Source organism: Myotis myotis, unplaced genomic scaffold (assembly GCF_014108235.1).
Source record: "Myotis myotis isolate mMyoMyo1 unplaced genomic scaffold, mMyoMyo1.p scaffold_m19_p_1, whole genome shotgun sequence".
NCBI classification, from domain to species: domain Eukaryota; kingdom Metazoa; phylum Chordata; class Mammalia; order Chiroptera; family Vespertilionidae; genus Myotis; species Myotis myotis.
The window spans coordinates 159517221-159532990 of NW_023416313.1; the positions used below are offsets into that span (position 1 = coordinate 159517221).

Consider the following 15770-nt stretch of genomic DNA (forward strand, 5'->3'; position numbering starts at 1 on the left):
CCCAGAAGGGTGTCTCCAACACAGAAGTTCTTCCACTGTAGACACAGCTGATTCTCACAGCCAATTGGCCTGGAGGTCAATTCCTCCCAGTGATACCAACTACAATCAAGGCTTAGCTACAACAAGACTGTGCACACAGCCCACAAAAGGGTGCACCAAAAGTGTCCACCTCAGGTAATTGGGGAGGCTGAGCCACTGGGCCCTATAGGACACCTAGCACAGAAAGTCACTCTGTCAACACAGGGAAGCAGCCAAAATGAGGAGACAAATGTAAGAAATGGAGGAAAGCAAACTACTGAATATAGAATTCAAAACCACGGTTATAAGGTTACTCAAGAATCTTCTAGAAACCGGCAATAAATTTAGTGAGACCCTCCATAAATCTAGTGAGACCCTCGAGGATATGAACAAGGACCAACTAGAAATAAAGCATACACTGACTGAAATAAAGAATATTATACAGAGATCCAACAGCAGACTAGAGAATCCCAAGAATCAAGTCAAAGATGTGAAATACGAAGAAGCAAAAAACACCCAACCGGAAAAGCAAAAAGAAAAAAAAATCCAAAAATACGAAGATAGTGTAAGAAGCCACTGGGACAGCTTCAAGCGTACCAACATCTGAATTATAGGGGTACCAGAAGAAGAGAAGGAGCAAGATACTGAAAACCTATTTGAAGAAATAATGACAGAAAACTTCCCCTACCTGGTGAAAGAAATAGACTTCCAAGTCCAGGAAGCGCAGAGAACCCCAAACAAAAGGAATTTAAAGAGGACCACACCAAGACACATCGTAATTAAAATGCCAAAGGCAAAGACAAAGAATCTTAAAAGCAGCAAGAGAAAAACAATCAGTTACTTACAAGGGAGTATCCATACGACTGTAAGCTGATTTCTCAACAGAAACTATGCAAGCCAGAAAGGAGTGGCAAGAAATATTCAAAGTGATGAATAGCAAGAACCTACAACCAAGATTACTTTACCCAGCAAAGCTATCATTCAGAATTGAAAGTCAGATAAAGAGCTTCACAGATAAGGAAATGCTAAAGGAGTTCATCACCACCAAACCAGTATTATATGAAATGCTGAAAGGTATCCTTTAAGAAGAGGAAGAAGAAGAAAAAGGTAAAGATACAAATTATGAACAACAAATACACATCTATCAACTAGTGAATCTAAAAATCAAGTGAATAAATAATCTGATGAACAGAATAAACTGGTGAATAGAATAGAATCAGGGGCATAGAAAAGGAGTGGACTGACAATTCTTGGGGGGAAAGGGTTGTGGGGGGTGCAGGAAGAGACTGGAAAAAAATCGTATACCTATGGATGAGCAACGGGGAGGGAGAGGGGGGTGTAAGGGCAGAGGGTGGGGTGAGAACCAGGTGGAGGGGAGTTATGGGGAGGGGGGGGGGGAAGAGAAACAACTGTAATAATCTGAACAATAAAGATTTAATTAAAAAAAAAACTATTGCAAAAAAAAAAAAAAAGACTAATGACCCATTAAATGTTTAAAAAGATACAAGAAAAATGTCCTACCTTCTAATCTAGTTGAAGAACTATAATATAAACATGCAAATCTCTTTTCAACTCTCCAGTGCTACCCATTTCATTGAGAATAAAATCCAAACCCTTAGCAATAATTTATGAGGCCCCCTAGGATCTGGACCTACATCTATCACCTTATTTCCTGTCACTTTCCCCTTCACCTATTTTACAATGGCCAATAATTACATGAAAAAGTACTCAACATCATTATTTTCCAGGATAATGCAATTTAAAACCGTGAACTACCACCACAAATTAAAAAACATGGACTGAAAATACCACTTATAGGCAAGGATGATGAACATAACAGCAAATCTCTCACAATGCTGGTGGAAGTGTAAATTGTAAAACCATTTTGGAAAACGTCTGGCAGTGGCTACTAAATCTAAACATACAAATACCTGATTATACAGCAATCCCACTTCTTTGGAACATAAACCCCAAAGTAATTAGTGCTTATGCTCATCAAAAGGCATGTACAAGAATGTGCATAGCCCTTTTATTCATAAAAGCTCAAAACTGGAAGCAATCTAAATATCCACCAACAGAACAGATTAATAGCTTTAAAAAAGAATGCTTTAATGGAACATAGATGAATCTCATAGATATAATATTGAGAGAAAGAAACTAGACACAAAAGAGTACATACTGATAATTCTATTTTCATAAAGTTCAAAAGACAAAAATAATCTGTGATAACAGAAGTAGTATAGTGATTATTTTCTTTATTGATTTGTTCTGAATGAGAGGTATTAAATGGGAAGCAGCACGAGGGAGACTTCTCTGGGTGCTAGAAATGTCCTATATCTTAATGTAGGTAGTTGTTGCACAAGTATTTTACACATGTATAAATTCAGAGAGTTGTGAATTTAAGGTCTGTGTTACAGTAAAGTTATATATAAAATATATGTTTATATATACATACAAATATCAATATACAGCTTCCACTCCTCTGGGAACTTTTGGCTCTGTCAGGCCATTATTTACTTTATTGCTTCTTATACTGAAAAGGGAATGGAGTACTACTTGGATAGCTGATGCTGAAATAATTGCTTACCTTTAACAAAGGGCAGCTGCAAAGGTTGGGAAAGGAGAGTGGAAAATTAACTCCCAGAAGGAAATCCTTGTTGCTCAGATATCTCTGCTGGCTCTCCCCTTCTGGCTCTCCCCAGGAGCGCAGCTGATGGAGCCTGTAGGAGGCTTTCAGAGACAGGAAAAGAGCTAACCATCTGAAACAAATCACAGCAGACATGCTTATTCAGTGCTCCATGGAGGTTTGAGGGTAGTTCACAGCAGTGAGGAACTTTGTCTCTCATAACATATGTCTTTTCTAAATATTCAGCATTTTAGAAACAGTTCTTTCCTACTTTGAGATAAAACCATTTCATATTTCTGTTCTATAAATTCTACCTTTTGCATGACTTGGCTTGGTACTATGAAAACTAAAATCCTCCGTAAAGCTCATCTCAGTATTGAAGAATATTCAATCCTACCCCAAAAACTCTATCATAAAAACATCCTCCTATTAGGGAGAGAGCTTTGCCTAATGAGGTCACTATTTATTACATAAAGGCAAGGTAATAAAATAAGTGAAAGCCATTATTACAAAGAATAAGATCATAGAACTAAGTTTCCCAGAACATTTAAGGTAGGCTATGCTGTAATCACTACTAACTAAAGGAATCATTACCCATCATTTGCCCTATGGAAGCGAATAAAATATAGTAGACTAACTAGAAATTAAGAAGACCTGAAGACCTGGTAGCACGTGGGAGGAGAGTCTGATGTTCTTATTTATGGTATATCATGAGGTATCCAGCAATTATTAAATGATCAAAAGAAAATTATGACTTCCTAATATAAATTTTCTTTTTAAAAATATTTTTATTGATATTAGAGAGAGGAAGGGAGAGGGAGAGATAGAAACATCAAAATGATGAAAGAGAATCACTGATCGGCTGCCTCCTGCACGCCACACACTAGGGATTGAGCCTGCAACCTGGGCATGTGCCCTGACCAGGAATCGAACTCTGACCTCCCAATTCAGAGGTTGATGCTCAATCACTAAGCCATGCCGGCCAGGCCCTAATATAAATTTTCAACAACACAAAAAGAATGAGAGGCTCTGTAAGATATAACATTAAATATTTAACCTTCGTAGTATTCAACCTTTGTCCTTGTTTATTTCCAATGGCTCTCTCATCAAACAATGAGCAAACTCCGCACTCACCTGGCCAAAAGTCCCTGAAGCATAAGGTTTGCCATTTCTGCTGGCGATACATCAATAAAGCGAAGGAAAGAAAAACAGCTTTCTTCATTAACACCTAGAATATCAAAGGACAAAGTTAAACTCAATAACAAGCCAAGAGATAATACTCAACTAAAACCTGTTCGCTAAACTGCTGAATTTTGGCTTAATAATAAAAACATTTTAAAGATTCTGAACCACAGCTACTTTGATGAAAGTCAGGGTGTCATATTTTTGTACCACAATCTTAAGTAGACTAAGCAGACTTATGAGATATGGCACAGATGAGCTACAGTGAAGTTGGCTCATTAGTTATATTTGGGGTTTTGGATCCTTGGCTAACTGCCTTCTTCTTTTTATCATGCCAGACCAAAAGAAAAAGAAAAAAGCAAAGGACAGAAGTAAGAGATTCTGAACCATTGAACCTTTGCCTTAATACTACGGACAATGTCCTAAGTTGAGAAGCATCTTTTCGTTAGACTAATAAGAATCTTGCACTGTTTCTGTCATGTCTTAAGAGTGTAAGAAATTCTTAAGAGTCAGGTATGAAATAAAGCTGGAAGGTCAACGTAATATTTTTTTATGGCTTCCTGTTATAGTCACAAATCATAGCATCTATAGATGAAGATGACTAATTTACTTAAATCTTATCAAGACTTTATAAATAAAAACCAAGCATGCAGGCAAACCACTATTAGTTCCAAATCCGTCATTCAACAAAACAAAGAGAAACATCCTGATAAATCCTTGGCAAACTTTCCTTCCCAAAGATAAAAACACATACCTTTTCTGTGAAAGAGAGACTGTTGGATATAGTCTGGTGCAAATGGAGAAAGAAGAACCCTTAACCACCTGTAAAGCAAGTAAATAAAGTAAATCCAAACCCAAATTTATTTGATTTTTAAAAATATATATTTTTATTGATTTCAGAGAGGAAGGGAGAGGGAGAGATAGAAACATCATCAGAGAGAGAACAATTGATGGCTGCCTCCTGCACGCCCCTGACTGGGGATTGAGCCTGCAACCTGGGCATGTGCCTGACCAGGAATCAAACTGTGACTTCCTGGTTCATAGGTTAACATGCAACCACTGAGCAACACAGGCCTCTTTTACAGATCTCTTTTGGAGCAAGTGCATATTTGCACACAGGAACATATTTCTCATTTGGAAAAGCAACCAGAAGCGGCTAGGGCCTTTAAGGTCATCCAGTTAGGTAAGCCCTTGACAGTGCACAGATTTTCCTACCACAAGATCCCTTAACCCAGTTTAATTATGTTTTAGTGAGGAATTCAAACATTCTCCACTAAAATTATCTCCACAATCCCACATATTACAAAAACACTCTTTTAGAGTAAACAGATAGTAATATTTGCTCACCTGTCTCGTGAATGGTTGAAGACCCTGATCTGTCCGTGATGGTAGATAAATTTTGAAATCTGATATGGCTTTAGGGAAATATGAAATGGAGACCAAGTTTCTTGTCGTTCAAATAACTCTGGGTGATTACACACCTAAGAGAAAGGGAAAGAACACAACATTGTTATGTGCAAACATCACTCTATGAAATGATGGGGGATCCCAAACCCTGAATGTTTACCTTTGTGAATAAATACTCTGCCACTTTCTTCTCTTTTTAACAACATTTATTTGGTATCAAGGTTAGAGACCTTTTACTTGAAGTGGGTTAATAAAGACAACTCCAGGGCAACTGATCTAAGCTCTTACCTTTCTAAACTGCATGACCAGATTCATGAGGCTGCTGGTGGTGGTCTGTGCTTGCTGGGTAGAGCCCATAGAAGATTGCAATAAATCCTCAATAGAAATTTTGTTCTTTAGTGCCTGATAGAGTAGCTTTTGTCGACTGGTCAGTTGGCAATACATTAGAATCTCAATCTAAAAATCAGTGAAAACATTTATATTTTGAAAAACAGTTTAGAAGGAAATTCAGTATCAACATAAAGTTAAAAACACATGTAAGCCAGATGATTGAAAAAACAATATGTGTATCTCTAGAAACACATTATCTCTATAAATCTGTGATGTGGTTAATTATCCAGAAATGTTTTTCTTCCTTGACTCTCTTTCCGTCACTCAATCTACATGCTGTCCCTGGGAAATTTATTCTATTTCCAATAGCACCAATTATTGCCCATCACAGTGACTTACACAAAAATATATCCCTAAACTCCCCTAGCCCCATACTGTCAACTGCCTACTACAATAAAATAGTACCACTCAGAGAGTGCACAGCAGTTTTATGTTTTTAATAAAAAAATGTTTTTATTGATTTCAGACAGAGGAAGGGGGAGGGAGAGAGAGAAACATCAGTGATGAAAGAGAATCAACTTCCATCAGTGTCTCCTACAGGGGATCAAACCCTAAACCTGGCATGTGCCCTGACCAGGAATCGAACCGTGACCTCCTGGTTCATGGATTGATGCCCAACCACTGATCCACACCAGCTGGGCAAAGCAGTTTTATATGTCACATATCAGAAAACAATTATCTTTTCCACAATTTACTAAATTGATTAATAGCATTACTACTCAATGAGTTGCCCAAGAGAAACTTTAGTCAGCTTTGATTTCTTCTCTCTCTCATACCCCATGTTTAATAATTTCCTAAGTCCCTCAACTCAACCTAGAAATTTACTTATTTATTTTTATTTTATTTTATTATTGATTTCAGAGAGGAAGGAAGAGGGAGAAACATCCTATATAATAAAAGCCTAATATGCTAAGTGTCCAGTTGTCCATTCAGCCAATCAAAGCGTTGAATGCTAAGGCTGCTCAACCGCTCGCTATGACATGCACTGACCACTACAGGACAGACAGTCAATTGGTCAATCAATCACTATGATGTGCACTGACCACCAGGGGGCAGATGCTCCGACCGGTAGATTAGCTTGCTTGCTGGGGTCCCGCCAATCGGGACTGAGCAAGACGGGCTGGACATGCCCTGGAGCCCTCCTACGGTCCCTCCCCGGCCGGCCAACTTCTTGCGTCCCTCCCAGCCCCGAGTGCACCAATGGGTTCCCTCAGTCTGGCCTGTGCCCTCTCGAAATCCGGGACCCCTGGGGGATGTCGGAGAGCCGGTTTCAACCCGATCCTGCAGGTCAGGCCAAGGGACCCCACTGGTGCATGAATTCGTGCACCAGCCTCTAGTCAATGATAAGAGAGATTCATCGATTGGCTGCCTCTTGCAGGCCCCCTATTGGGGGCTGTAACCGAGGCACATGCCCTTGACTGGAATCGAACCTGGGACTCCCTCAGTCCATAAGTCGATGCTCTAGCCACTGAGCCAAACCAGCTAGGGGTAGAAATTTACCTCTAACCACTTTTTATGACCATTCCCATTGTGTTATTCTGGAGTCTTCCTGCTGCCAGCCAGTCTCTCCTGATCCTAAAAAAGTTTTCTTACAAATTTTGTAATTCAACTACTGAAAAAACCTTCAATGTACATTTCTGCCTATAGTAAAATATTAAAAATTCTCCAATAGGTAGAAAAGACCTTCCATAATCTAACCCACCCAATTGTCCCAGTCTTATTACTATGTCTTCCTACATACCTTAGCAAGCATGATCTGAATAATGTTTGCCAAACATACTGTATATTTGAATGTTGCTCTACCTTTGTTCACATTGCTCTTGTTGCCTAGCACCCCCTTTCTATAATTTTCCTAGTAAATGACAACTCGTTATTCCAGATCTACCTCACATATCATCCCTGCTTTGATGCCATCTATAATCCTCCCTAAGAGAACTACTCCCTTATCTATGTTCCCATTATAATTCACATAGACAATCATTGTATCTCTATGACACAGTATTAGTTATTTGTCTCCTTTGGAAATCTGAACAGAAACTGGAGACTTTACATATCTATAAGTACCAGTGGACGGCATGCAATAAATAACTATATTAAATAGTATTATTTACTAGATCAGAAACATTACTGATGCCTAAGAAATGTACACTATATACAGTGGTTAAGAACCATACTACATCTTCTGCCGAAATCGGTTTGGCTCAGTGGATAGAGCGTCGGCCTGTGGACTGAAGGGTCCCAGGTTCGATTCCGGTCAAAGGCATGTACCTGGGTTGCGGGCACATCCCCAGTGGGAGATGTGCAGGAGGCAGCTGATCGATGTTTCTAACTATCTCTCTCCCTTCCTCTCTGTAAAAAATCAATAAAAATATACATTAAAAAAACACACACACAAAAAAACAAAAAACCATACATCTTCTGATCACCTCCCTACTGACCATTAACAGTATTATAACACTGCTATTGTTTTCTAAGTCCTCTGTAATTTAAAAAAAAAAAAAAAGCCTCAAGGATCCATTTTTTTAAATAAAGTATATTCCTTCTATCAGGTACATCTGTGTGGCAGTGCTCTTTAATTAAAATCTGCCAGTTTCACAAAACAGCCACCAAGATTTTTTAAAAAGAAACAAAACAAAGGTACACTGCTCCTTTCTTTGAAGGTGTGCATCACCACCACAATCTTCCAAAGAGAGTTACAAATTTCCTTCTGACAGTGATAGAGAAGAACTACCTGATATTATCAGGATGTGGAAAGCTGCCTTTGTTAGAAACAAGTAGACTCTGTGGAATATGGAAAAAACTCCAAAGGACTGAGAACTGGTAGAAAAAAGAAGGAAGGAGAATATGGGGAGAATTCACAGGAGAATTATAGAAGTCTGGTAAAGATACCTGGCCTGTGATATTTATAATCCAAAATTACTGGCTTTATATGAGAAAAAATATTATAACCCAAAGCACATTAAATTTCAAAATCTAACTCTCAGTTGCAGAAATACAAGAGACAGAGGAACACGTTTAACAACACCAGGATGATGTAATTTGCAAAATCTAGTATGTGGGAAACTCTATAGGACAAATAACTCAGTTTCTTCAACAACGAATGCAAAGGAAAGCAGAGATAGGGATTAAAAGATACTTAAGCCCTGGTTGGTGGTTAGAGCGTCAGCCCAAGGACGGAAGGGTTGCCGGTTTGATTCCCAATCAAGGGCATGTACCTTGGTGCAGTCTCAATCCCTGTCCCTGTCCAGGAGAGTGTGGGAGGTGACCAATCAATGTGTCTCTCTCACATTGATGTCTCTTTTCCTCTCTCCCTTCATTCTTCCCTCTCTCCCTCTCCCTCTCTCTAAAAACCAATGGAAAAATATGCTCAGGTGAGGATTTAAAAAGATAAAAAGACACTTAAGAGACATGTCACCCAAATGCTATGTGTGGATCTTGCTTGGATTCTGATTTCAAAAATCTAATTCTGAGAGTGAGAGTGAAAAAGAGGCGAGAATGAACTAGGGATATCTGAGCACTGACTGCTATGTAATACTACAATAAAGTAATTGTCATTTTCAATAGGGGCAATAATATGTGGTTATGTATTTTTTAAAAGACCAAATTTTTAAAGATACATATGAAAATTTTTATAAATGAAATAATAGACATCTGGGATCTGCTTCAGAATAATCTATAAGGGTGGGGATAGTCATGAGTTGATCATTGTTGAAGCTGTCTGGTGACTACAAAAAGGTACATTATATTATGTTTTCTACTTTCATAATATTTCAAATTCTCCATAAATGACTATAAAACAAAAAGAAAAAATATTACTTGCTGTGATTATTTGACTCATGAAATCTTTGATCCACTCAGGTTTAAAGGTCTTCTCTCAATCAAACTAATTACTTTTCAAGTAAACATTTATAAAGAAACATTTTTTCTCCCTGGAACCCTAAGGTGGTGCCTATTAAGGCTTAATAAACTCATGAGGTTTTCTTTCCTTACCTTGTCAGACAATTCATTTTCTACATCTTTCTTGATTCTCCTCAGCATAAATGGCTTCAAGATCATGTGTAAGCGAGAGAGTTGATCTGAAATGCCAGGAGGAACCCCCCATAAGTAATACATTATTTCAATTTAACAAACAAAAGAAAAGTCATAAACATCTCTCACTAAACTGTTTTAACACCTTTTGGCTTAATGATTCTATGAAAGAAGGCTGAAACACATTTTTTTTCCCAAGCAGGAGACCAAGGAATCTGAATTTTCAAGAGTATTTTTGTATAGTCAACTGGGCAAATGTATTTTTCTCTCACTCAGACCAACAAAGACCACCTTATTTTTATTAGAATGCACCTTTATAATGTTTAAGGAACATTTTTATCAATAAAATAGGGTTCTCATGTAGGTCTAATGCAAGCTATCTGTGGCTCCCAATGTTCCTCAAAATCATGTTTTCAAATTATGTCAGCAAATAACAACTTGTAGTATAAGAAATTACTAAGGACTTTTCTAATAGTTAAAAGATGTCACTTTGCCGAAACCGGTTTGGCTCAGTGGATAGAGCGTCGGCCTGCGGACTGAAAGGTCCCAGGTTTGATTCCGGTCAAGGGCATGTACCTGGGTTGCAGGCATATCCTCAGTGGGAGATGTGCAGGAGGCAGCTGATCGATGTTTCTCTCTCATCGATGTTTCTGACTCTCTATCTCTCTCCCTTCCTCTCTGTAAAAAATCAATAAAATATATTTAATAAATAAATAAATAAATAAATAAAAGATGTCACTTCATGTTTATGTAACACATGATTCTCTCAAAAGATAATACTCAACAAGATCAATAGTACTGACACACAATGTTAAAAATGTTCACAGTAGAAACAAATTTTAATATAAACAGAAACTAGTATTTTCAGTTTTTATCACAGGAAAAAGCCTTACCCCATTCCACAAAGAGAATTCTGATGGGAATTTTTCAGGCTCTATGTGGAAATCTGACTCTGCCTACTCTGCCTTGATTAGCCAACAATATAGTAAAACCTTGCTATACAGACTAATTTGGGTGAGGAGGTGTCTGTTAAAGCTGAAAGTCCGTTGCATAATAAAGTAGGTTTTCTGAATGTGAATGTTAAAAAATTGACAAATTAGTTTACCTGTTTTTACTCACGTAGACATGTTTGCGTAATTAAAATTAAGTATGTATGAAAAGTTTAACTTTCACAAAAAAGTTTTCTGTGTGGATCACTGTAATTTTACATTTATACTGAGTGGGTCTAATAAATGTGTGCATTCACCAGTCACCTCAAGTCAACAAATGCATGCAGCTAGGGTGTAGCTTAGTGAACATGGAAACATCTGGCAAGGCATGCATTAAAACCGCTGCAGAAAGTCACACCACAACACAACAGAACCAATTACTGCACCCAATGAGATGTGATCACGTGCTAATCATTCACTGAAGATTGTTTACAAGCGGTGACTCTTGGATTTAAATATGTAGAATATAGTTGTAGATATGTAATATTTATTTATTTTGGCAAAATTACTACAGTCCTTTAACAAAAACAACAAAAAAACTTGATAATTTAATTATAAGCAAATCTTGGTTAAAAGCATTTTAAAATTAACAGGGTTTTAATTTTCACATATGACACACGGACCAGAAATTTTGTCCGCTAAATTGGAAGTCCTTTAAATCAAGGTCCGCAAAATTGAGGGCTTATTGTACAGCAACATCACCTGAATCAATTAGTCCGTTTTTAAAGCCTTTTAAACATAAACAAAGTACATATATATTTTTTTACTTTTAGTATTGTTTATTCAACTTGATTGCTAAAGATAATGTCCTTCAAACATGAAAAACTGACCTAAACATGACATCTGAACAAAGGACCATAATAGCTTCTAGTTACTGTATCTATTACTAAATTGTTCTTTTTATCTCAATTACTTCTTTCTCTTTAGACAAATATCCCAATCAAGGGGAACCTGTTCTTTTTTTTCTTTTTCTTTATTAAGGTATTACATATGTGTCCCTATCCCCCCACCCCCAACCAATCATAAGTATATGAGAAGAAAAATTCTACATATAGAAAAAGCATACAATTATGTCTTTGTCTAAACTGATCCATAGAAGAAAGTTCATAAAAGTACTCACTTTCATCAATGGCAGATTTGTTTTCGGCATGGCTCTCAATGTCCTTGGAAAACCACTCATTAAATTCCTCATGTGAATCAAATAATGTTGGCATAATAAAATGCAGCAGAGCCCAGAGCTATAAACAAAAGAAAAGTGAAATAGCTGCAGAGCAACAAAATGACAGTGTGAGGGTTTGGAGAGAGAGTGAAAGTTGCAGGGATGTGTGTATGTCTGTGTCTCATGCATGTGTATGTGTGAGTGAATGAGGGACAGAAACAGTGTGTGGGCACATACCTCATCACCCAATACTAATTCTATAAAGTGCTATGCAAAATGTAGTTACTTTTCAATGAATTTCGAACTAAAAGTCTGAAAATGCACGTCCACCTCAGATTTTGCGGTGGAATAGTTTTAAAGATCTTACACATATTAAAAAACCCATTCCACAATTGTGTAACATCTGAGGTAACATAACTTGTTAATAATAACTCCAGATCAGGGGTTAACAAATTATAATCTGTCATGCCAAGTCTGGTCTGCCATCTATTTTTACAAATAAAGTTTTAGTGAACATAGCCACATTTACTCATTTATGTATCATCCATGCCTGCTTACATATTATAATGGCAAGGTTAAATAGTGTGACAGTGACTGTATGGCCAGTAAAGTCTAAAATATTTACTATCTGACTCTTTACAGAAAGTTTTCTAGTCCCTGTTATAGAAGATCAATTATCTTCCTAAAGAAAAAAATGTTACCTTTTCATTCTAGCATAAAAACATCTCTGCTTTGGATGGGTAGCATCCCTAATGTGATCACTGTTTATTATATAAATACAAAGAAATAAAGTAACTTATTTGCTTTTTGCCAGAGAATTAAAAAATAGGAATGATGCCAAAAAATCCACTTAGGGTAAGCTATGTTCAAATTCTTCTTTATGTGGGAATTATAATTTGCACAGAGTACTAATACTCAAGGTTGGCATGTGTGAAGACTTCTATTCTCTGCTGGAGCCATTCTGTTTAATGCAGACCTAAAACTGAGACCTAGTGCCTACCTCTGCCATGGTGTTCTGAATGGGGGTCCCAGTTAGCAGAAGCCGATTCCGACACTGGAACTGCAAGAGGATCTTCCAACGAACACTGTCCAATAAGATGAATTACAAATTCCAAATTAGCTATAAATCTTTCTCCACCCTACCAAGTCCCCATATTTCTAAAAACGTTTTCCAAAAAAATAACGAACACTCAGAATCAACTACTCCACTATGTACACAATTGAAAAATATTATTCAACAAAGCTGAGGACAGGACATTTCAGAGGACTGATTTCTGCCTCTATACTGAAAATATGGGACTAGGCTTTAGGAAAAAAAGCCCCAAACAGGCAGAGAGGGATCCTTTCTGGCTTGATAAAACTCCTCTTTGTGCTGACACAAACCAGTTCATTATAAGGCACTTATCTGTAGTAGGAAGCTTTAAAATTGATTTTAGGGAAAGCCCGTGAGAAGAAAATGCAAAGAGAATCTATCATCTATGGCTATGAACATTTCCTACTTTGAAATAGTGCAATATGAAGTAATGCCCTTCAGATGATGGAATGTTCCATGGAAAATACCATCCTGCCAGGTAACATGGACCTTTAAAGAAGTCCTATGTGTTCACCAACAGTTAATAAAAATGCCTCAAACTCAAGGTTTAATACTTCTGAATAACACTTTATAGCCAAACATTCATTTACTAATCAGTTTGGAAACTTAAAAGTATTAGAATATTTTTCCTGGCTGGTGTGGCATACTGCACTGGAGAGTTGCTGGTTCAATTCTTGGTCAAGGGCACATACCTGGGTTGCAGGTTCCATCTTTAGCCCCAGTAGAAGTGCATGAGGGAGGCAACCAATTGATGTATCTCTCTCACATCCATGTTTCTCTCTCTCCCTCTCCTCCAGTCTCTCTCTCTCAAAAAAAATAAAATCAATAGAAAAAATACTCTCGGGTAAGGATTAACAACAACAACAAAAAGTTATTGGAATATTTTAAACATATAACTTCCAATAAAAAGATTCTTGGGGAATTCTAATAACCATCCAGGGACTAGGACAACTTGCATAAAGAAGAGAGAACCTACAATCCACATAAATGTAACATTCTACTTCTTACTAAGACCTCCTGTCTAAAATAATCTCTCGAGGAAAGGGCAGGCGCCCCTTCCTCCACAAAAATTTTCCTTGAAGAACAAAGATCTATTAAAATGTCATAATTATTGAGTAGGAAAACAGAATGAGAAAAATCCTTGTATTTTAAACATTAATATTTATGTTCCATGAAAAATGCAAAAGGGAACTTCTGACCTCTGATCAGATGAATGGCTTATGGGGAGACCATATCATTCCATCTTCTGAAACCTCTCTGATCTTTATTTTCATGTGTGTATATAGCACACAGATACAGCTGACCCTTGAACAACATGGGTTTAAACTGTGAGGGTCCACTAACATGGATTTTTTTTCAATAAATATAGTAAATGTATTTTCTCTTCCTTATAATTTTCTTAGTAACATTTTTGTTGTTGTTGTTTTTCTTGTTAATACTCACCTGAGGATACTTTTTCCATTGACTTTTTTTGGAGAGTGAAGGGACGGGGAGAGACAGAGAGAAACATTGGTTTCCTACCGCACATGCCACAGTGGGTCCAGGGATAGAGCCTGCAACCAAGGTACAAGCCCTTGAACCAGAATCGAACCCATAATCCTTCAGTCTGCAGATTGACACTTTAACCACTGAGCAAAACCAGCTAGGGCAGTATCATTTTCTTTTCTTTAGCTAACTTTATTGTAAGAATTCAATATATAATACATGTAACATACAAAATTTGTGTTATTTATGTTATTGGTAAAACTTCCAGTGTTTGGAGAGTCAAAAGTTTTATGAGGATTTTCAAGTGCGAAGAGTTGGGGGGACAGATTTTGGCACCCTGAACCACCACACTGTTCAAGGGTCAACTGTATATCATATTTCTACATATTCTCAGTCCAAGGAGTTTGGGTTCTACTACTCATGTTACCTGGAACTACTCTTGAGTGCCTGAGCCTCGTCCAGTACCATGTACTGCCACTTAACCCGCTGGAAATACTTTACATCCTGCACCACCAGCTGGTAGCTGGTGATAACCACGTGGAAGGGAGCATCCTGAGTGTAAAGGGTCTTCTGTAAATATAAGAGGACAAGGGCGAAAAGAAATAACAATTCATATAAGATAATGAGGAATACATTGTATTTTCTAAGGCCAAGTTTATGATAGCTCTAAAGATGTGCTTCTCCCATCTGAGAGATGTACAGTGAATTAAACCACAACTGTTTTTAAAGTAGGACCTTAATCACAAATCATCATAAAAACTAGTATTTAGCTTATTAAAGAAAAAAGTTCTTATTTAATCCTGGGCTTCAATCAAATCCAGCTGACTGTCTATAATAGGAAAAATATCATAACAATGTAAAAGAAAAAAAGTGCACTTGCCTAGTGTCAAAAATATATAAGATGATTTTGTATATAAGAAATTACTCAAATCAATTGAAGAAATAATGATTTCATATATATACATGTGTGCTTGTATATGTATATATTCAGTAAGCTGAGAGTTACCTGACTCCAGAATCTCCTTATTACTTTTCTATCATGAGGATTTCCCCAATATGGTAGCACCTGGAAAAGGACCAATACATTACTCAGAATGATTTTAAAAGAACCTAAAACAAAATAAATCTAGGAATTCCTCTTCTGTCATGGCTTGACTAGTACTCCTCCTGCTGAACAAATTAAAAACACACATTCAAAACATCTCTTCGAAAGTACCAAAGAGCTAAGCTACTGAGGCAGTGGAGAATTAAAGAGACAAGATCCAGAAAAGAAAGCAAGCTGAGAAAGGAAATCCTGTGACCTGTACATGGCCCCCCTGAAGGTGATCCTTTCCAAAAGTTCTGGTTGAGAGGATAAGAAACTGAGCAGAGGGTTTTTTTGTTGTTTTTCCT

The 15770-nt window shown here is 37.3% G+C and overlaps 1 protein-coding gene across 2 annotated transcripts in view; it reads right to left on the bottom strand.

Moving 5' to 3' along the window:
• Positions 1–15770, bottom strand: part of INO80 (INO80 complex ATPase subunit) — a 165639-nt gene that overhangs the window by 78192 nt on the left and 71677 nt on the right. The window contains exons 15-24 of one of the 2 annotated variants that reach the window (XM_036297752.1): positions 15385–15444; positions 14806–14948; positions 12801–12885; positions 11762–11879; positions 9614–9699; positions 5522–5689; positions 5174–5307; positions 4581–4648; positions 3779–3872; positions 2606–2777 (exon numbers count right to left, since the gene is read on the bottom strand). In XM_036297752.1, coding sequence (XP_036153645.1) covers positions 2606–2777; positions 3779–3872; positions 4581–4648; positions 5174–5307; positions 5522–5689; positions 9614–9699; positions 11762–11879; positions 12801–12885; positions 14806–14948; positions 15385–15444 — 1128 coding nt within the window. The remainder of the gene's footprint in view (positions 1–2605; positions 2778–3778; positions 3873–4580; positions 4649–5173; positions 5308–5521; positions 5690–9613; positions 9700–11761; positions 11880–12800; positions 12886–14805; positions 14949–15384; positions 15445–15770) is intronic. The other variant, XM_036297761.1, reaches the window with a different exon arrangement.